This window comes from Melanostigma gelatinosum (genome assembly GCF_949748355.1).
Source record: "Melanostigma gelatinosum genome assembly, chromosome: 7".
NCBI classification, from domain to species: domain Eukaryota; kingdom Metazoa; phylum Chordata; class Actinopteri; order Perciformes; family Zoarcidae; genus Melanostigma; species Melanostigma gelatinosum.
Window position 1 is genome coordinate 16,364,240 of NC_136640.1, and position 22,928 is coordinate 16,387,167.

Sequence of the window (22,928 nt, forward strand, 5' to 3'; positions counted from 1 at the left end):
CTGGGTTGCATTTAGGATTCAAGTGCATAAGTGAGACTGCGATTATGCTGCAGGTTCACTTTGATAAGTGTTTGGGGACATAATTGATATTGTTCATCACTTTTAAAAGATGTTTTCATGATGAATGAAGAACAAGTAAATGGAAATAAATAAATACAAAAACTCATCATTTTGGGGTGTAACTATTCCTTTCAATGGCACTTTTGAATTTCGCTTTTGTTTAAAAAAAAAAAAATCAGGAATAAATCAGAAAATTGAAATGTGCCTAATGTGCTTGCTGAAATTGGAAAAGCAAAAGTCAGTGACGCTTTTTGCTTAATCCTGAATCAATGGTAGGCCGGATAGTTTCAACACCCAGGGCTCGTTGTCGGCACCGAGCCTTTATGACTCTTCGCTCAGCCTTCACACAGGCTGCGTCATTTCCCCATGACAGCAAGTCCTGTGTGGGGGAAAAGGATTAGCCAACAGCCATGTTTAAAAGCCAAATAAATAGTGCTTTGATTTCTTTGTCTTCTCTCTAGAAATGTGTCCACTCCTTCACTTCTACCTACCATGCCATCCAGTATGTCTGTTTGTCTGCAAAAATGTATCACTGCTGCAAAACATCTGCACATGTATTAACGTCCTCCAAACTAGAACGTACGAGTGGTCTCTGTGTGGCTGAAGAGACAGTGAACCATTAGGGAACAGTGCATGCAGAGCAGGGATAAGCATGACTAAACGACTGGACGACTGCATGTTCTCTACTCAATAGACTCATGTCCAATGTTAAATTATTGTCATTCACATAAAACAATGGCTGTTGTTGTAGAAAGTGACATATTATTTTGCTTGATTTCTTTTTTTTTTGCAGCTACAGCAACTGCAGATTGATACCCACATGTTAGATCAATATGACAAATACTACATTGGCGCTACACCTTTACTCATAGAATCTGGAGTGGTGGTATGGAACCAACATTATTGAGTAAGTGGTTAACAAGGTTTTTATGAGGGATAATAGGTAAAGAAATGCATTACAGCTCTCTACTGAGAGCAGCAAATAGATCTGACTGATGCCACCCTATTAAACTAAAGCGTTGCAAATATATTTCCTTCTGGGCATTAAGAATGCATGAAGCCTTTCAGTAGCTCTGGCTGCACATAATCGTTTCTTTTTTCTGAGCACTTTAGACTAAATAGATGTCGACATTTTGTCAATTACGTCCACTTTGTCGGTCATTTTTTCTCAACCTGAGAGGTTAGTTTTATTACCATCTGTTTAAATATCAGTAAAATTAGCTGAAAGGCACATCCCTAACAGAGATAGACTGTAAGTACACTGAGCACAGTGAAATAAGTGGTAAACATCAAGGACATCAGCACTAATGCACTGATTGCAGTCTGCTGGGTTTTCATAATAAGTGTTGTGACCATTTACATCTGCCATTGAGGGTCATGTGAAAAGGAGGGAACCAGACGTAGACAGCTTTCCAATTCTGAAAGAAGGGATAATGCATGTGAAAAAGAGCTTTAATAAGCCCCCATGTGGACTGGGAATATCCACTGGGAGGTGCCGGGGAAAAGAGCACGTCCAGGAGCAGAGGTTACCCTCCACACAGCAAGGCTCGCGATGAATCAGTGTACCAAGAAGAGCAGAGTGCGATGTGCACCACCATGGACACAATGTGGCGTAACTGTGAATAGATGGGATCCTATCTTCAGCCACTGCCTTACTGTGATGGTTTAATAAGCCCAGTGGAGCGTGTGATTTGGAATGGGAACACTGGTTGCTTGAAGTGAGTCAACATGGCAGCTGTCGCCCCTCCAGCCAACCCGACCCAGCTAAATTCAGCCGCAGCGCTCGGCCTCCCACTCAAACCGGCTGGCACAGGCACAAACGGGCTATTTATAGTCCAGCAGAGGCAGGTAGGCAGGCAGGGACGTCGAGCTGCAAATATTGATAAAGAGCAGGGTCGAGACAGGGTGACACATTCCAGGGAAACCTGGATGAGGGATGGCGTGCAACATCTGGGTTATCATCTGAAACCCTAACACACTCATCAGTGATCGACAAATGCTGTTTGACAGAAGTGGATGACAGAATTTCTCCTCTGTACCTCTTGTTTTGCCAACATGTGGGTGTTTGTGTGAACTAAATGTTGATTTTGGCCAAATGTATGCAAATTTGAATGCTGTAAATCATTTATCTGGGAAATTGTGATATTTTTTTAACTAAATCACCTTTTGCTCCAGCGTATTTACAGATTGACCAACAGGAAAACACTGTTGCTGTTGATTACATATTTGTTTGATTGTACAAAGTGCACAGTTTTTATAACTCTCCTACCTGCTGCCTTTGTTGTGAAGAAGAAGCAGTCTGATTGAGAGTTTAGGCTTTTTCCTTTGTGTGTGTGTGTGTGTGTGTGTGTGTGTGTGTGTGTGTGTGTGCATCTTAATGTATAATGGGTATGGGCACAAAACAAAATACAACCAATGGTTTGGCACTAAGGTCAAGTAAGCTCATCCAAGATCTTATCCAAAGTGTTGATTGTGACTGTGTACCGAGGCGGGGTTGGAGTCCCACGCTATATAAGACCTCAGAGAGGCCGGGTTAGAGTTGTTCTTTTTTTTTCTTTTTTTGTGTGTTTTAATGACTGTTTTTATTGTTTCAATGTATGTTTTAAATCTCCTTTACTTTTGCCTTTATGCTTTTAATGGTTTCATGTGAAGCACTTTGAATTACCTTGTTGTTGAAATGTGCTATACAAATAAACTTGCCTTGCCTTACTGTATGTATGTGCTGGTGTAAATGAGTGTGTGTATAAACACTATTTTGTAAGGTGAGAACTGTCCAGGTTTTCCAAGTAGTACATTTGGGTATATTTCAAAGGGCACATGTAATTATATATCATGCTATAAAGTGATATCAATTATTTTCTAGAAACTCAATTTAAAACTTGTTAATTGATAACAATAATTAACAGAGAGGAGTTCTTGTTTGTGGTAAATCCAGGAAATACCTGAAAAATCTAAGTTCTTAACCTCGGTGATGCTAAATTGTATATAAAATTTCAATATAACCATGAATCCTAAAAAAGAAATCCTATTTTTTTTAACATTGCCCATAATTAATACTAATACATTTAGAAATATGAAATGGAGAGGTACCTTGACATGAACAGCATGTCAAGATCTTTGACAGCAAACAACCTATTATTGTCTCACAGTATACAGGATACTGTCCACCCTTTTGTGCGGGTATATTCATGCGTACTGTCCCACCTTGAAAAAAAGCTGTGCTGGCCCGTGGACATGGTGTCTCCATCGTAGGAGTCGCTCTGCTTACGGCTGAGCGGCGGCCCGCTCTGGCCGTGCCCTTCATTGGGGGCGGAGATATCGATGTTGCTTTTACTGAGCCTCTTGCTGGAACTCAGACCGGGGCTGGACTCCCCGAGTAGGCCCGAGTTATCCTGAGAGGAAGGAGGAAGAGTGTGCAACATACTGAAAAGCCTGATACACTTAAAAGGAGTGGGTTCACCAGGAAATTACACATAATCAGATGGGAGTTGATTCCCATAGGTGAACCCTACCTGTGCAAGAGTGGATATGTAAAGATGTGAGTGGATTGCAAGGGGGAGAAGAAGAGAGGGAGGGGGCAACAGACAGAAAGTGGGGATCATGCGATGCTTAGCAGGCAGAAAAGGACAACAAATGACAAGCTGTCTCAAGAGTTCAGCTCAAATATTATGAGAAATATGTTTCAGGCACACAGCAGGAGCTGCTGCTCAAATCATCCAGAGGAAACAAGTGGTGATCCACACACACAAAACTCAGCTCCATAGTGACTTTCATTTTACACCTATTATGTATGAGTCTTTAGAGAACATGGTGCCAAGGACGTTGCCGCTACTGTACAGTGACATTTGTAAAAGCTGTGTCTTGATAGACACAGCCTGAAAACACTGACTGAAGTAGCAGAGGTGACTGTTGTGTATGACAGTCTCCGTTTGTTTACTAAGGCGGTCTAGGGGTGCCACTGGTGCACTCTTGTAATCAACTCCACTGACAAAATAAAACACAAGCATCGCATGTAACATTTTGCATTTGCGGTGATCTCTTAATGATGTATCACCAGTGAAGTGCTCGTCCTCCGCCATCGCCATCATCTTGTTATCACTGTAACAGTGAGTTCCTACCTTCAGGCTCTCAGTGCTGTTGTTCTTGCTGCTGTTGTTGGGGCTGCCAGGCCTCTGGTGGTTGCTGAAGCACAAAGCGTCGAAGCACAGCACACCTCCCACACAGTCGCCCATCAGGCACACCTGCTCGGAAAAATAGATTATTGAGACAGCCTCCACATATGGTGCACTCAGTCAGTGAAGGACATAACAGGAGGACAATGGGGAGGCGTGTGAATGGAATTTAAAAAATGAGAAAACAACATATTTCACTGCTGCAGGAAGGCATGACAGCCGTAGCGTCGCAATTCTAGATTGTAAATAGGATACAGTATGTATTACATATATATTCCCTTAACGAACAGAAACCTATGTTTTCCTCCACAGTATTGTTCTGGAGCTGATTCACCACAATTCCCAATTTATTTGAATGTTTTTCAGCTATGAGCAGCTCCTCCATTTTCTGTGTGCATTGCATTGAACGACGCCGATTGCACACTTACAAATTGAGGTTTTTTTCCCCTGCCGTGTCAGAACATATCATTCAGACTGTAATTACGAACAGTCAATTATCAGGAATTATATCTCAGACTTAAAAGTCAGAATGGTTTTCATGTTCTTCCCATTCCGTCATCATTAGGTGATTCATCATTAGCATGCTTGCTTTTTCATCCTTAGTATCCTTAGTTTTGTCACTTTTGCAGTGAGAATAAACCAAATCCTTTAAACATAACTCCAGTTTTTCAGTTAAGTGGTGTTTTCTGTGTCGATCCAGATGACGGCTATTTGACTATACTACTACTGCATCAGCAGCCAATAAACAATTAAATCAAAACTGTGAGAGTGAAAATCCCCAAAGCTGATTATTAAAAAAATATAATTACAAGTAGAACAATTTGTAGGGAAAATACTGCAGAGTAATTAGAGGACAGGGATTGAATTTAACAATGTTATCACGCAAACCAAGTTGTAGAAATAAAGTGGGAAAGGTAGGACATAATGTACCCGTATATACAGTAACTCCAACGTTATGTACAGAAAGTATCAACGTATCAAAACCAATCCTATCCACAATAGCAAAAGACAATCAACAATAACAGGTATTTGTGTATTACCTTTATTGTAATATCCTGTTAGGGTTACTGAGTTGTACCTCCTCCCAACATGTCTGTTGTTGTTGTCGATTGACTCATGAGGATTGTAAGAACCAGTTGCTCTCTTAAATGTTGGGTAATAGTGATGCTTGTTACCCGGAGAGGTTAGAAGGAGATAAACGTTTCTTAAACGTTACTTGCATGTAAAAACCTGTGGAGCTAATAATAGCAGAGTACGTTAAAACATAATTTACTAGCTTTAGCACTTCTATGCTACGCAAGCTGCTGAGTATCCTGAATAGATGCTGCTTTTGCAGTGACTAAAGACCTACCAAGTTCTACAGGAACAGTGTTGTTCCTTAATTGTATCGTCTTTGTCTCGATCGCCAGGTGATGTGGTGGTTCATTTTTACACTGTGATCTGTAGGCTTCAGCTTCTGTCTCTATCTTTTTAACCTTTTCATTTTCCGCTGCTGAATTAGTTTGAAATCCTGGAGAAATCCGTCAGACGCATGTTGTAGACCGTTCTGTCTGCTGCTCTCTGAAATCACTTCTTTTTTTTCATCCAAAATTGAGATAACATTTATTCAGGGCGTGAAGTAAGTAAATGCGTGGGCTCCATGGCAGCTCTGGCTTAGCAAAGGGTCAATGGTCAACAGTCTTCTCACAGATCATTACCTCACAAGAAAAAGCAGCTCGTTACCAAGAGCCGAGTAGTCGTTATGTACAAGAGCATGAAATGTGGTCTGCTTAAACAATAGACCAATAGATCATTGACTTCAATCAAAGTGCCGACAGCTCATTATTCAAGGAGGAGAGTCTAGAGTCCTCTCTTCTCCAACCAGAAGAAGTTTGAGACGGACCTGACCCGTGAATCCCTGGCCGTCCTCTGACTGCAGGAAGCTGCGATAGACCTGGTTGGCTCGGGCGATCACGGTGGCCACGGCATCCTGGTAGCGAGGTGAGACGATGGCGAGGAGGGGGAGAGCAGCCAGGGGCAGGTGGTCCACGCTGCTGGACACGCAGCTCTCGTCATAGCTGTATGGGTTCAGACTGGAAGAGGAAAAACAAGGGTGATTATGGGGGAAAAAGGTACAGGAGGAATAGATCCAACAGGTTGAATAATCATTTCACATCTTAACAAAGCCCTTTGGGAGTTTTTCCTTACAACTTAAGTCAAATGGTAGTTTATTAATTTCTAATTAAGAGTCATGTTAAAATAAATGCAAGCTTAGATTATTTATACGCGACCGCTTGTCTTTCCTAAATGTATTAATGTCTCATCCAATCTGTTCTTGATCTGACTGGAAGCATGGCTTTCCCACAATGTGTGTGTGTGTGTGTGTGTGTGTGTGTGTATGTGCGCGTGTGTGCATGCGTGCGTACACATACAAGAGAAGGATGTTATCTTAAGAAATAAAACACTGTGCAAACCTGCACAGGTATCAGCAATGAGAGCAGAGTATTTGGGTCTTTACTGCTGTGTAGACATTAATGGATGTGTGTGTGTGTGTGTGTGTGTGTGTGTGTGTGTGTGTGTGTGTGTGTGTGCGTGTGTGTGTGTGTCACAATGACAGACATGGAACCAGCGAGACATTTCATGTGATACTGTGGGGTAACGGTAAAAGATGGCATTGCCCACCCTGTCATCATTCATCAGATGCTCTGATTACAGGAAGAAGCATGCAACGCCGCATCAAGGCTGAACTATGTCAGGACCCTCACTACACAGAAGGGCACAACCTCTGTGCAAGTAAAAGGGCTGACAGTTCTGATGTAGCACTGACACAAAATGTATATCATGCAACACTTTGGGAAGGACACAATTGTCTGAGAGACACTGCTTAGATTGAAAGATGAAAAATAATTTCAACTCGGTCTGGCTTAACACCAAAACTCAAAGCAAGCAGAGGAAATGGGTACCAGGCTCTGCCTTCCAACAACTTTAAAACTGTTTGGCATTTTTCTTTTAGTCAACAAGTCCCATGAAAAGACCAATTTGAAAACTGTCTCTCAATACCGTCAAACTACCATAAACTGTCCATGTCACTCAGGCCCAATGCCCATTTGCTAAATAAGATTTGCTATAAGATGTATCAGGCTTTGAATATACAGGAAAAAGTCAGAAAAGCTGATACATTTATTGTAGGTTTATGCATTTTCATGGAATGTATTGAAAAAATGTGTAAATGCAGAATACCACCAGCCAAGTAAGAATGAAAAAGTTGTTAACGAGCAGTTAGCTATAACACTTTGGGGCTAATTAGCTAATGACCAACAATGGCCCAGTGGTCCTGTCCTCATCTTTAAAGTACTGGCTCTGCACACTTTCTGACTATACCCGCGTTCACCCTGCTATGACATGTCAAAATGTCTGCCTATTGTTCCAATATCCCAGGAGAGGAACAAAAGCGTTTGTGCACGATCTACGTTAGGATGTGTTTCTCCCGTTCTGGGAACAACTGGGGCCAGCGCAACATAATGTTCTTTCACTGATTGTGAATGTCCCGTTGTAAATTCAGATTAAGCCATTTCCTTGATTGCTTTACACTGATTGCATGATCAGTGCAAATCTTCTCATTATATTGCTATTTTCAGCGCCGACACGCTTCGAATTATCCAGATAAAACCTCTTCTAAAAAAAAAATCCTCCAGCTCCATTATCATCGCTATTTCTTTTCTTTCCTAATCCCCATCAGCCATTATTTTGTACCACCGCATGTTCATCAGACATTGCCTATTTTGGTTGCAATTGCAAAATATCATGCTGCTGGCATTGTGAAACCTGTAAAAAAAAGACAATTGATTGTTGTGCTTACAGCAACACAGCATTCGCCAGTCAGTCTCGTGGATAAAGCCACCTACACAATCCCCTCTGCTGACACAACAGCAGACAGTGACAGATCTGTGTTGAAGGGTGATTATTTACATCAGCCAGCAGAATAAATGGATTGAAAAATGTCTAAGTCCCCTGACCATCCGGCGCATGCTCGAGATGCTACTCCGACCTGGTCGATATGGTGCACATGTTATTTAGTTGTCCCTCATCGGTCACTTCCTGGCAAAAGAATATGGAGAAGATCAGCAACAGATGAGCGCTCAATATTTGAAATGGCTAAAAGTAGCCATTAGTGGCTTAATAGTCTAACGGAAAGTGCTTATTACGAGGTCCTCATTTATAAGGTAAACTATAAACTAGTCCACAACTTGACCACAATTTTAAAAAATGTAATTGGGGTGTACAAACATTTATCATAGTCAAAGAACTCTACATTTTACTGTGATTATCACCACTTCAATTACAAGAACAATTACATGAGTTCAGAAAAATGACATTGTTTACATGGGCTCTGAGTTTGTTTTTTTGCCTTAATCACAAAAGTGTTATTGTTGTAACTAGAGGAACATGTCAATGAACTGAATGGCGGCAGGGCAGAACATGCTTGACAAAGCTACACTCAACCTGCAGCCTGTAGTGGGACCCAGCTCCGTATGGACGCTGCTCCAGAGAGCAGCTCTTTGACCTTTAAAATGCATTCTGTGTCACTGGAACAGTACTGCACACCGTTATTTAAAAGTGTCACTTCCTCCAGAGATGCTGCTGTGTGAAATATTCAGCTCAAGCAATTCAAGCAGAGAGATGGCAACATATTGCTCCGAGACGAAGATTTTCTGCTCCTAATTTAAACCATGTTGATTTTTTTTTCAGGTGCCTGTTTATTGAGTTTCAAGGAACTGGAAATGAGAAATCCCAACATCCCAGCTGAGAGCCACTCAGGTCCAAGCTTTGAAGTCGCCCCGGCCTTGATCTGATTCGATTCTTGTTGTTGGAATGCTGTTAAGCATTCCAACTATTGTTATCCTGTTTCTTTATTCCACTATTTCTTCCGTCCCCCCCATTTTTCGTTGCAACGCTTCTTCTTTTTCATTTTTAAGCTACAGAAACCGTTCAACTATCAAAATGTTCAGCTCCTTCAGCTCATGTCTGCTATGACTTTTTTCTATTTCTAACCTTTAAACTTTTTGAATTATTAAGCTTTTAGCAACTTTATTTTTGAATGGGATGTCTATGGAGAATATTTACAAATCCTCTTAAACTTCTTCAACTTTCAAATCCTTCAACTTCCTCATACTTTCAGCTACAGAGACCATTTCAACTTTAAAATGTTGAGAAAACCCTGAACTATTGCCGCACAATTCAGCTTTCCGATATCTTTTAAACTTTTTGAACTGCAGCAATTGAACTTTTATGATTTTTCAGCCCTTTTCTGACTTTATAATGGGTGTGTATTGCGCAGCTTAGAGTGCGTGATGTCACCGCTAGAGTGAAGAGCAGCTTGAGATTCTTGTGAAAAAAACATTTGTATTTTGCCACTGTGTCCACAATCTTCACTCTTCATGCATAATTTCTGGATGTAGAAGTAGCTAATATTGTCCTTGTCGTAGAAAAATTACTGTGGAATCCCACAGATTTACACATTTGACACAGAAGCCGTTAATTGAGGAAAACCAACTTTCTGCTCCATAGAGACCAATGTTGCACATACACTCCTCTCCCTCTCTCTCTCTCTGTGTCTCTCTCATACAGTCATTCAGGTCTTAGGGATCTTTAGAGGTCTTTCCCCCCTCCTCCACCCCCCCCCCCCACACACATACACACGCCATTTTAAAATAAAAGCCCCACAGAATGAATCCTAACTAAACTGCTTGTGATGAAGCCTGTCATTTAATAACCTCTGTTTATGTGTCAAACATGATGATTATGTCTCCTCTCCCCCTCCCTCCCCCACCCAGTCCCACCCTTTCAAAATAAAAGCCTCATGGATTAACTGTATTTAAACGTTTCGCTCAAAATTAGGCTTTTTTGTTGAAATAATGAATGCTCTTACTAATACTGCGACAACTACTACTGCTGCTAATATTTCCAGTATTACTGCTACTATTACTACGACTGCTATTACTGCTACCATAAATATTATTACTACCACTACTGCTATTACTACCACTACCACTACTATTATTACTTATACCAAAACTGCTACTACTGCTACTACCAGTACTAATACTACTACAGCTACTTTTGAACGACTGCTACTAGTACTACTACTACTGCTACTTCAAAAACTGACTTTACTATTACTACTACTTATTCTACTACTACTACTGTTATATTAAATACTACGACCACTACTGCAGCTATTACTACGACAACTGATACTACTACTTCTACTTCCAATTACTAATACTTCGACTACAACTTCTACTACTACTACAAATATCACTACTGCTACAACTAGTACTTGTAATGCTACTAATACTTATACTACAACTATACAACTTCTACTACTACTTCAACAAATATCACTACTGCTGGAATTCTTTTAAGCTACAGAAACCGTTCTAAAATGTTCAGCTCTTTCAGGAGAGGGGTGATATAACTTCATATTTGTAATCTTTCAACTTTTTGAATTATTAAGCTTTTTGCAATTTTTGAAAAATTGGATATCTATTTTCAGCAATGTTTTTGAGATTCATTTCAGCTTTCAGCATTCCAACGCATTTTCAGCAGGAAATGCATTTTCTAGTTAACAATTGCTGCTCACACACTCTCCCCCAAAACACAAATTATAAAAAAAGGCTTCAATTAATATTCCAAACACAGCTCTACCTCTAAACAGGGTTCACAAGTCACAGAGCAGGATCAGAGGTTTAACACCAGCTGCACTGCTCAACAAATGCAAGGTGAGACACTCATTATTTGTGTTGCATAATTACTTGATTATGCGAGCGCTTGTTAGTACTATTAAGACGGAGCAGACACTGTTTTACATGCAAAGGAGCGCACATAAATGATTTGTTTGTTTGTGTGTGAGGCAGTTTGAAGGTGTAAAGTCCTCGTGGACTGCCGGCTGTTCTCTGTTCAGAATCGATGGTTCCTAATTCATTTGAGGCGATCATAATTATCTTTTTCTTCACAAACATGTGCTTCTGAAAAGGTTGCTCCCCCAAACCATCAAAATCCCATCTGCATTTAACGGCTAATTAATCTTAATAGACCTGACTCTAACTTGCTTTAACATGCTGTTGATCAATACAGTCGCAGCTGTGATTTCAAACATGTCGTTTTAGACGGAGCAAAACTGCAGCGGCGTATTTATTGTCCAAAAACAGACTGTTCTGTATAGTCTGGGTTTCATTCTATATGACTGTATATTTTAATTAGTTGAGAGCACGTGTTCATCCGAAATATACATACATATATACATATACGTATACATATATATTGACATATCTACATACCTACATATACATATGAGTGTTTAATGATGTGCACTTATGTGACACATCAATACGACCTCAGCTTGCATAACAAGCCTAATTTGTTGTTTTCCTCTGGGCCACATAGTTGACTTTAGATTGGTTGTCATTCATCCTGATGCTTTACAGTTCATTTCTTCTCCAGTAATTACTGTTAAGTTCTCTAGAAACACTGTCAAAGACTCACTCAACAACACCTAAAGGCAGAGTAATAATTACCATATTATTCCATACGGAGAGACGTACAGCAGTCTTCCTCTGGGTTTCATGGTAATGTGATGATGGGAGAGATCCATTAACAGCATTGGGGGGAAGATAAGGCCGAGTGAGCCGAGTGAGCCGATTAAACCTCGAATCAACCTCATCTCACGCAGCATAACCTTCAGACAGACTCGATTATGCTGCCCTGCCACCCTCTCGCCATATATATTGCGTAACTCTGAAATCTGTCCAATTCCTGCTTAATTGCTCGCCCTGTTCCTTAATGGCTGGCTCAGCACTGCAAAAGTTTGCACAGTTATAATGAACAGTGCTGGGTCTTAATTAGGGAGAGGGCCTAGAAATAGCAGCGGCATGTCCTCGGCCGCCAATGGCCAGAATAATGAGTCTATATCTCCCTGAGCTGAGGTCACGATCTGAGCACACTGACAAGAGCACGTCGTCCTCCTCCATCTCATCTCCCTGATAGAAAACTGATCCGATAAAGTGACAATGAAGCTACTGAAAAAGGAACCCATTTTATGTTTCTCTCCTGCTGTTAAGATGAAGTTTTCAAAAGCTGAAATGTTTATTTCTCTTCAGACTGTGGCAGAGGCACTGTGTTGGCTGTGAGAGGAAATAAATTCTGGAGCCTTTTCACCGTCGGTGTTAATTGGACGCGCTCCGACTGTTTTTGTGTGGGATGCATTTGTGCGAGTGTGTTTATGGATTACACGTGTGTGTTGTCTTGACACCCAGCTCCTAGCCAGCACTGCCAGGTACGTTCATTAGCAGGCAGAGCTAATGATGAGCACTCAGAGCCTGCGGGAGCACAGCAGGCGTTGTGCACAAACACGGACAACACAAGCTGAGGAACATGCTCCTTCTCTATGGGGACATCCTGTTTATGTGAAAGTTTGTCTTCGAGGCGCAAAGAGGTTTTGCCACCTCCGTCCCGCGGTTTGATTTTCAGCCAGAACGAGAGTGAATTACCCACACAGCAGCAATTCCTTCCCGAGGGGCTGCCCACTCCTCTGTTTATGTTGACGTGCAACTAAATGAGACTCGGCACACCCACAAGTCCAACACTGTCATTAGAGCAAACTGTTAACTGGCAAAAGTATCGCTGAAAAAATGTTGTGTAGAGCTGTAAATAAAATATCCTCTTCTCATTGTCTTCAAGAGATTTTCAACAAGCTGTTAATTAACTGGTTTTCTTTAATATTAGGTCTCACTCACCAAGGTATTTGTCACGGTTTAGGCTTTGCCCCGTGTTCCTGTCTGTGTGGCTCCGCCCCTGATCTCCTCCCGGCTCCCTCCTGTGTCTCTGTGTCTCCTGATTGCTTTCATTCACTTCACCTGTGCTACATCACCTGCCCCTGGCTCTTTCCTCTGCCAAACCCACACTGCACTCATTCAACTCACCTGCCTGCAATCTACTCATCACCCCACACACATATATACTCCCCTGCTTTCCCTGCTCTGGTTGTCAGATCGTCTTTGTTCTTCCCCGTGTGTGCTTCATGTTCCGGCCTTGGTCCTACCGGTGTGCTCATCGTGTCGCCAGTGTTTATCCCTCGTGTTGTCTCGCTGCATTCTATGGTTTGTGACTTTGGCTTTTTTTGTAACTTTGCCTTTTTCCGGTTTTTGCTCGCTCCCTGTTGCCGTTCTTGTTTATTACCTTTTTGGTGACCAGTAAAAGACCTTGTTTTCAACTTCACCTCGTCTCCAGTGTCTGTCTGCGCTTGAGTCTCTGATCTGCCCCTCGGACGTGACTGTATTGGTGGAGTTTAATGCAAGATATTGCAGTACAAAAATGCCAAACTAGGTTTGACATCATTTACAACCAGTCATAGTATTTTTTTTGACGAGACGGCACTGATGTATCGATTTTTACACAGTAAAATGTCGCGCTTTATGTTGTCATATGTCAGCCACTATATTATACCGGTATCTATAATAACTCTGAAATATCAATATCAGTAACTGCTCAAAAATCCATTATCAGTTGGGCTGTAACAGGAACATTACATTATTATGTAAAAAAGTATTTATAAAGGGATAATGAATAAACAAAGAGGCACAAAAAATGTCACACTTGTGTCACGGAATGTACCATGTATAGCAAATGATTATAGAGTAGTCTTGTTAGGCACTGCTCTTTGAGCGAGCTCTCATACGAGGAATAGACTAGGAGAACCATGTTGGACTACCGAATGGGCCTACCGGGCTGAGGCCCACGGGTAGCTGTTAACGTTGCATTTTCTGTCACAGTCAAAGGGCGTAGTCATTCCTACCAATAACAGAACCCCAAAAAATGGAAGGAATAGCCTAAACATTCACATTGAAGATGTCCCAAGACAGAAACCATCATGTTTTTAGTGAGTGTTTATCCTCCTCAGTTTATCAATAGGACATCCAGAGTGATGCGTTTGGTTAATGTGCTTTTGTGTTGTAATGGTTAATTGAGTGTACCTGTGCTATAAATCCTATGTATTGAGGTACTGGTGAGTTTTTCCTCTAGTTATTAGGCCGTTGGCTTTGAGTGTGTTGAGTATTTATTCACGTTTTTTCTTTGTAAGTAACTATTGAGTACAACAACTTTTCAAATTGGTCCAGTATTGATCCTGCGCTGCAATTGCACATTGTCAATGTAACTTTGCGGCCACTAAAAGTGCTTGTTTTATGCCACTGACAAACTCAGATTATTAGAAGTGTCTGACAACATTATGGAGAGGAGAAGTGAGGTGAACCAGCTGCTGCAAGGCTGTGAAACTTGGGAGACTGACTGTTGGTGTTCCTGTGAGTGCTTATATCCTATGAGCACCACAGAGGAAGAATGCTGTAAAGAGTGAGACCTGTTGCTGCCCGACATTCAGATTTCACACGCCGACTTCTCCTCGAGCGGGATTTCGACACAATAACAAAGACCGGATCGAGTGAAGGGGAAGGAAAAACAATTTATTTATTTCTCTGTAGGTTTCTTTCTATGATGACACTTTTATAATATCAATCTGAGTCTGTCAGTGGGCAAAACCAGCACTTTTAGTGAACATTGACGCTGCACAAATACCCTTTAAGCCCATTTTGCGGCTGCCGGTTGCTGTGCTCTCGCTCAACACTGGACCAGTTTCAGAAATTGTTGTCCAAATTAGTCACTAAGACACGAAAACATGAGGAAATAGGTTCCAGACTGAAAAATACCAAAGTTACCCTTTAACAAACAAAAACATGAACGGTCACTCTTAGTGAAGTCAACAATAGCTTAGCACATGAAGCTGCTTCTTGACCCACATCATTACGGGCTGACGCCTGTTAACTCCCCAAGGAGCATCTTTATCGAATGTACTCCCTGAACTGCACGTCTCCATTACTGTAGCTTGTGTACTTCTGTGTGTTTCTTTTCATACATTTTGTCCACTTCCAAACCAATTTATGTTCTTTCAACAGTTTATTGGTTGCAGCCTTATTCTAAAATATTCATTTTCCACTCTACATTCAAATTCTTATACAGTTATATTTATTATACCTGGGTCAAGCAAGGATTGTATGACATTGGTAGGACCCGTTCAAATACGTCAAGGCCAGTTTACTGACTAGATTGGCTGCTTAAGAATGTGGAAGGGTTCAAATTATTGGAAAAAACAATGAAATAGTGTAAATTGTATTTTGAGGCGATAACAAAGGCTATGATAACAAAATTCTGCTAAAAACAAATATGTCTACAAATGGACAAATAAAACCCCTGCAGGAAAATGAATCTGATAAATACCAAATGGATACTGTGTAATCAATATTTTACACTGCTAAACCTGTTTCTGAATTCCTTGGTTTGGGTACTTAAATTGTTTTTTGATTTCTCTTTTTTTTTTTTTTGGACTGTTATTGAATTATTTGTTTATTTCTTCTTGAGGCAGCTTCGGTCCTTTGTGACATGGCGTTTTGATATGAACGGGTCTTTTTTCATTGCGTGCGTGTGTTTGCGTCCACAGTCGAGACATGTGGCAATGACTCAGCTCTGCTCCGCTCCCATGGGCAGTTGCTGATTTTAATAATTCATTTCTGGATGTGGTGGAAGGTAAGCGGCCGTCAAGCTGTCGAGCAGCTACAGAACTCAAATTGCTTTACGCTCGTCTTGCTTCCAGTCACTACCTCACTCTGCCCAACGTCAATCACAAAAACCAGACAGAAGCCTCGACTTGACTGCCAAACACCTCTCAGTCCCGGTGATTCGTGCCACTTCAGACAAAAACATCCTCTGCATATAATAGGAGAGCAGCGAAAACTATGACGCTGTCAAAGATAAAAATGGTCACCACTGGGACATGTGGCATTGAATGTGAAAAGAAATAATTAGTCACGCTTCAGCAATTCTCTGCACAGGCAGCAGACAAGACTTAAAAAAACTAAAAAAGCAAACTCACCTCCCAGCAAGAAATCAGACCTGACTTTTAAGACGATAAAACAGTTTAATTCATCATAAGGGAAGAATCATCCACTGACTGCTGTTCATCACTGAGGTACCATCCACAATTAACTCCAACTCTAAAATTGACACCACAAATGTAACCTGAATACGAAGTAATAGTAGCTGACTATATAAACACAACTACACACATTCCTTGCAGAGGCCTTGGGATCAGTGGAAACTGTATAATGTCATTTGGTCATTAATTTTGCCTCCGGGACTCAAGGGGAGAATTAACAATTAAAGACAACAGCATTTAAAAAGGTTACGAATTAAATATGCCACATGGCCACATGCTTGCAGGGGCTGAGAAATGTCTTCAGCATACTAATTCACATTGCACTGTGTATTTGGGGTATTTGGTCAATATCTTTTCCTCGATTGACCTTCACTTCCTTAGCCATCCCGGCATTTTTCCCTCTATGCCGATTCTTGCAGGCGTGCGTTCATATTGGACAGATTCCTCAAATACCCGCTGAAACAGTCCTGCGTACTCCGTTGATGACTGCCTAACGGTAATTAAGGCAGTCTCTAAAACTAGTGAGACTGTCGGTTGAATACAAAAACGTAACGGGAGACTAAAAAACGTAAAGACAAATTACGGGAAGCGGTGGAGTCTAAGTATCATGTCAAATATTATTTTGAAACCGATCAGTTTGAAGCACATGATGGTCCTTTTTCACAGCAGACGTTTTGAATTATTGCAGGAAAAGAACAGGTGTTACTAATATTAACTAAGCCGTGACAGTGATTCACAGTAACAGGACCGTGAAACTGAAGAATGGAATTCAGACATCATCAATCTACTTCACGCCTGCGTTTTTTCCTACCCCGAAAAAAAGAAAGAAGCAGAGGACAGCAAAGATGTTCAGGTGAAGCGCTGATGAGCATTAGCCGTTTTCACACTAGCCGTTTCGTTCATGCTCAATCGCCAGCTGACTAACCTCCAATCACATTCACGCTGGTGGACAGCACGGCCAATCAGACCTGACGCTTCCCACTTAGGGCTCTGCTTATTCCACCACCCGTTCCTTCATTCAACATCTTCCTCATGTGTTTTTTGTTGTTGATTTGAAATGAAAATTGAATATGTTTTCCTTGTCGCTGCTCTGAGTCTTTGAGAGCTCCTTGTGAGAGCAAAGCCTTTCCATCAAATCTCATACTGGTCATTTACTTGGCGTTTCTCTGGCTGAACTAAGCAGATGCTTGAGAAGTGTTAATTCATCCGTCTCTCCGCACAACTTAACTCTTATCTCCTCCCAAGAGTAACTACGCCGATAAGCAGCAAGTGGAAGTAGTCCACTTAAAGGGTGTTGCAGCTTTAGTGTCACTGAAATTATCAATTGTTCTCCCTGTTACATGAAAGCGTCAGAAAAAGGCTGCAACAGCTGTTATACAGAAGGCATAACACGATTGACATAAAGTCTCGCTCACAGCCCGTCCGTGTGTTTGTGTTTGTTGATGGATAGTTGTTAGCAAGGTAGAGTAACTGTTTTTTAGCACACGTTATTCCTCTGGCATGTTTTGGGAGTTAATGAACATCTTCAGATGCAGAGACATATACAGACGGGTGACAGATTAAAGGAAATAACGATTATCCATCCGATATACCTAGCCCCAAGATACCCTGATTGAATTATGGGGGCAACTACCAGTTCTCTTCATAAACCTGTGACTGTGAGAGTTAACGGTATGCAACAGGTGTTTCCTTCTTTTCTCGTGAACATGTTTACATGCTTTACTGTTCAAAAAACACATCTGTCTGCCTCTACCTGTATTCACCCTCTGTCTGAAACGCTCTATTCTGCACAGTCTGCTCTGATCGGTCAGCGTTTTCTGGTCTTCCGCATCTGCGCTTTTGTCATCTTCAAAGCGTGACTGCGGCCGAAGTTTAGCGACCTTTCTACCAGGTTACTGCATAGCTGTGACACGACACCCGTACATAAATCCTGACGGCTCGTTTTAAAAGGTGCAGTTTCTGAATACGGGTTGTGAGCATTTCTCCGTGGATTGAGCGCTTTGATACTTTCACATTATTGTATTTAGCGCCCAAACCTGCTTTATAACGAAAAAAAGAAATGGAAATCTCACTTTCTTCAGTATGGGTCATTTCATTTGTTTGCAGTGTGTATGTGGCCAAATTTAAACAAAAGCCTTTTAGACCACTTCTCCTATCTGGATAAAATCCAGATAGGAATGACCAGTGAGACTCCCTGTTCTGGCGACAGCACTCACTTGGACACCAGCGAGAAGGCCTCGGCACACACAGCCAGACATGGCACCAGTTTGATCTTGACGTGTTCGCCGATGGCCTGGAAATGCGCCCGCGTCACCTTCTCTAGCACAGAGGCCAGCGTGTCCACATCGCCAGTCTTTGTGCTGGGGTCTCCTCCTGCGGTGTCCAAGATGTTTCCTCCATGCACCACCAGCAGCAGCACATGCGTCTTACATTCCCTCTGCAAAAAGGGTTCAGGTAAAGAAAAAAGAGACTTAAAAGAAGGGAACACTCTGTGAGGCCACATATCAGCAAGACAAATAACTGGGTACTTCCACATGTTCCTGGCTGCTGGTGGATGAACTGAGAGGCTGTTCATGATGATCCTACCTCTGTGTCCTCCAGTCCTTCAATGCTGCTCTGAGGGACACAGCGTGGACCACCCAGCTGGTAGAGACCCTCTGTATTGGTTGAGTAAAGGGTAGAAGCAGGAAGGAAGGAAAGAGGGACGATAAAGAGAGAGGAAAGGGGAAAGAAAGGGTCACTGCAGGAGCCACTTTATCCAGAAGCACCAAGCTAAAATGGACATTGATCGGTGAATATGGTCAATATTACTAATGCCTCTTCATTCGTACTCCAAACTGGGTGACGGGTCTATGTACCTTTAGGCTCAAATGGCATGAGCATAAGATTCAGAAGTCAATACAGACAGTAAACAGCAGGAGCGTGGTTGTTTTTCTGCTGCAGCATCTACAGCAGTCACATACGATTGGATTTTGACCTCTTTGATGCAGAAAACAATGGACTTCTTTTCTAGAGTAAAAAAAAGACTAAGGGATGGGGACATTTTCATCCCAGCTGTGATGACCCCTCTCTCTCTCTCTCTCTCTCTCTTGCTCTCAGCATTTCATGTGAACCTGGCCAAACTCATTACCCTCTCCGGAAGCTTCTGCAGGCTGTGTCGTCCTACACCCGAGCTCTCTCCTGTCTCTCTTACTATTTGGTCTCTCCAGGCTCAAGGTAGGGCTCTGTGTTTATTTGGCTTCCTCGTCTGGGACCGCCTGTCATGGGCGGCTCACACGGATTCACGCACTGTCATTTCCCTTCTATTCCGCTCCCAGCCCACAGCCTGCCTCCGACTGCCTGCTCGTCTGGAACAGCTCAGCACACACACAAGGGACTCAGCACACTGCAAAGAAAATCAATGGAGGGAGGTTTTCTCTTTTCTTCTGAAAGAGGGAGGTTGGGCAGAAAAGTTCCTCCGAAAACCTTGTTAAGAATTTTAGGGGGAAAACCGTGCGGTGGAATTTGACAGCGAGCAGATGCTGAGAAATGAAGCCAACCCGGAAGTGCCAAAAAACTGCAGTTCCTCAGATGGCTGGTTTCAAAAGTGAGTCAATCCCCAGAGACCCCCATGTTAAGATGCCCATCTTTAAAGCACAAATACACATGTTTACAGCCTGGTACAAACAAAGATTTTGCAGAAGGTACATTTTTATATAACTCGCCCACTTTAATCATATAAAGCAGGGGTATTCAACTAAAATTCCAAAAGGTCCAGATCGAGAAAATCTCCTCGGGCAAAGGTCCGAAACATTACAATAATATCTAGCTCGCGCTATTTACTGCCATATATATATATATATAAATATATTCAAGAAGCCTAATAGTCGCAACAACGTCTCTGTGTAGTCAACAACTGTCAAATCAAATAAAGTACACATCAATTATATTTTAACAAATTATTACTCTCAGTTTTCAAATTCAACTGGATGGATTATAAATAATACATAGAAATACATAAATAACTGTTCTTCTCATTTAAAGTGAAATAAGGTCTGGATTAATCGACCGACCGCTCCTACAATAAGTTGAAAATAGTTAGCCCTTCCGCTCTCTAGTCGACCGAACACCCCTGCACGTCCTCAGGTGAGGTCTACATAAAGAGTTAACGCCCCCTGACGTCATCATTGCGTCATAATCATTTCGGCAGTAACATCTTAACAGGTTCAACAGTAAATCATAATTAGCATGGTTTGATGTACAATCGGTAGCATGACTATAATTTCCTTAAAAGTATAGAATGTACAGGTAAAACACAAATCAGAGTAATGGCTTCTACAGTACTCATTGGGTAAAGTATCTAAAGGCTTAAAACTAGGCATAATTAAGGGCAGACTGACGAGCTTCACAACGGTTCTTTAGATCTCTATGGAGGACGTCACGGAGACTAGGTCCATATTTTATACAGTCTACGATAAAAACTCCTGTTTACTGTAAACTGCAACAATTATTGGCAAGTCGAGTAATAGATTAGTTGACAGAAAATGAATCGGCAACTATTTGATAAATAATGGATTATTTAAGTAATTTCTGAAGCAAAAAACAGCCAAATATTCTTTGATTTCAGCTTCCCCAATCTGAGTGTTTCTGTTATCATTGTAAATTGTTTACCACTTTCTGGGACTTTTTTAAAAACTATTTTCTGATCCTTTAAAGACTAAGTAATTTATCTAATTTCTCAAAAATGATATGTGATATTTAACAGGGGTTAAAGTCAAGCCACATATAAATCTCATGATTTGGCTATGATGTCCGAGAATCAAGTCCAAGTCTTAAATGGTCCCCTGTTATCTTTATTTTCTGCTGCTCTGCCAAACACACCTTTCCCTCCAATTGCGCAGTATGATTGGCTGCTCTCAGATATATTTCGTCAGGAAAATGAAGCGTTAATTCTGTGCACACAATGGGGGGCAATGGCCCTTTTGCCACTTTCTTTTTAATACCAGTGTGACTGCTGCAGCTGGTAATCATTTTATGTGGGCAGAGAGCACTTTAAGTTGAGACCAATCTTCAAGAAATAGCCATTTGATAATTTTCACACTGACAAAATCCCCTGAAACAGCATGGCATGACACTTGACAGAACATTTTTTTTATTTTAGGAGGGTTGCAGCGATGCCTTAGAGCAGAAGGCTGGACTCAATTGTATTACAAGTTTCACAGACTGCAATTCATGTGGCTGATTGAGTGAAATATGATTTCTCTGGTTTGGGGGACGGGAAACGTTGCAATTACATCCAATGTAGTTTAGCTTTCTGACGCTTCAATAAACATCAAGTTTATTGATCAGGAATCACTTGTACCTCAATCTTTAAAGACAGACATTCTATTCATTAAGAGCAATAAATAGGTACGCAATTGTTTTATCATAGAATACACAAGATAAGACAATAATAGTGTATTCAAGCACACACTCAAACACAGCCAATATGAAAAGCCCTGCATCTCACACATAGCATTGTTCGAAAAAATGTACTGGCTGCCAATCTGCAGCAAACAGCTGCGTTCAGCAGATTGTAGGATAAACAGTCGGAGGAAATAGCAGAGCTTCGCTCACCTCATCATTTGTGAGAGCAGCACACATGCTGTGCTGCTCGTGAATCCAACGATAAGTAAGACATTTGTCTGATATTGGAGGAAAGTGACAAAATCATCTTTTTGTTTGGCTCGGCTCAGTGGTATAAACCGGCTTAGTGCGGTTACGGGGCCAATTTCCGTTTTTACAATTCTAGCAATCCGTCGGCTTTTCTTTTTTTCTTTCAGAGGTCTGAGTCCTGCCAGTCAAGATGTACTTCATGAAGCTTAGAGCTATTTAGCAACTCTTGGTCTGCGCTCATTCTCCCCCAACAAACGACCGAACCTAGAAAACTCCCTGTGGAAAGCGAGAAACAACAATGCCGTATTTCAGCAGCAACCGTGGCCATTTCCAGTGGCTTAAAGCCCAGTCAGGCGCACACTCACTGCAGGTACACACAGTACATCCGTTATCATAATGCAGTCTGAGATATTTATTGACTTGTGTTCGAGTGAGAGGAAGAGACAATTGACCCCAGACAGAGGGTTGTGAAGATGAAAGGGCTCTACAGAGAAGTCTACTGGAGCGGAATGAGAGAGGATGACATATTGATCTGTTGATCCAGGTTTCTACCCTCTTGTTTGTCATTTTGTCTGCGCAACATTAATATAAATTGTAATTTTCCCATAAAACTAGGGGATGTCTCTTCTTTTCTCCAGCATGCAAAGTATTTATTTTCTGTTTCGTCTCAGGTCTTGACCACTTTTGTCACCATCACACATACGGGAGACGGCAGATGGGAGAAAACAAGAGCAGGGGAATGAGAGAGAGGTGCAAAGAATATTACATTCATCATCGGGAAGATTGACTTCCAGACGACAGATTTTGTACCCAGGGAGTATGAAAATGGCATCATGTACTCAATTTTTCCTGCCTGATAGAGTTTAATCACCTCATTAGAGAGATTCAGTGTCAGGGTGAATTTTCTGTTTTTTCGAAATAACGTGCACAGAGAGCAGCGTTGGCGTCTCCTTGCAAATAATTGTTGCCTCGAAGTCTAAAGCTCAACTCAGCAAGACATGCTACGATTTCAAGAAACATGGAGAAACAATTTACAATGA

At 41.5% G+C, this 22,928-nt stretch overlaps 1 protein-coding gene across 1 annotated transcript in view; it reads right to left on the minus strand.

Annotated features, from left to right (window-relative positions):
• Positions 1 to 22,928, minus strand: part of pitpnm3 (PITPNM family member 3) — a gene marked incomplete at its 3' end in the record, with an annotated part of 72,092 nt that overhangs the window by 14,443 nt on the left and 34,721 nt on the right. Inside the window, exons 4-8 of the mRNA XM_079271768.1 lie at positions 18,841 to 18,911; positions 18,471 to 18,691; positions 6,115 to 6,304; positions 4,179 to 4,301; positions 3,265 to 3,452 (exon numbers count right to left, since the gene is read on the minus strand). Coding sequence (XP_079127894.1) covers positions 3,265 to 3,452; positions 4,179 to 4,301; positions 6,115 to 6,304; positions 18,471 to 18,691; positions 18,841 to 18,911 — 793 coding nt within the window. The remainder of the gene's footprint in view (positions 1 to 3,264; positions 3,453 to 4,178; positions 4,302 to 6,114; positions 6,305 to 18,470; positions 18,692 to 18,840; positions 18,912 to 22,928) is intronic.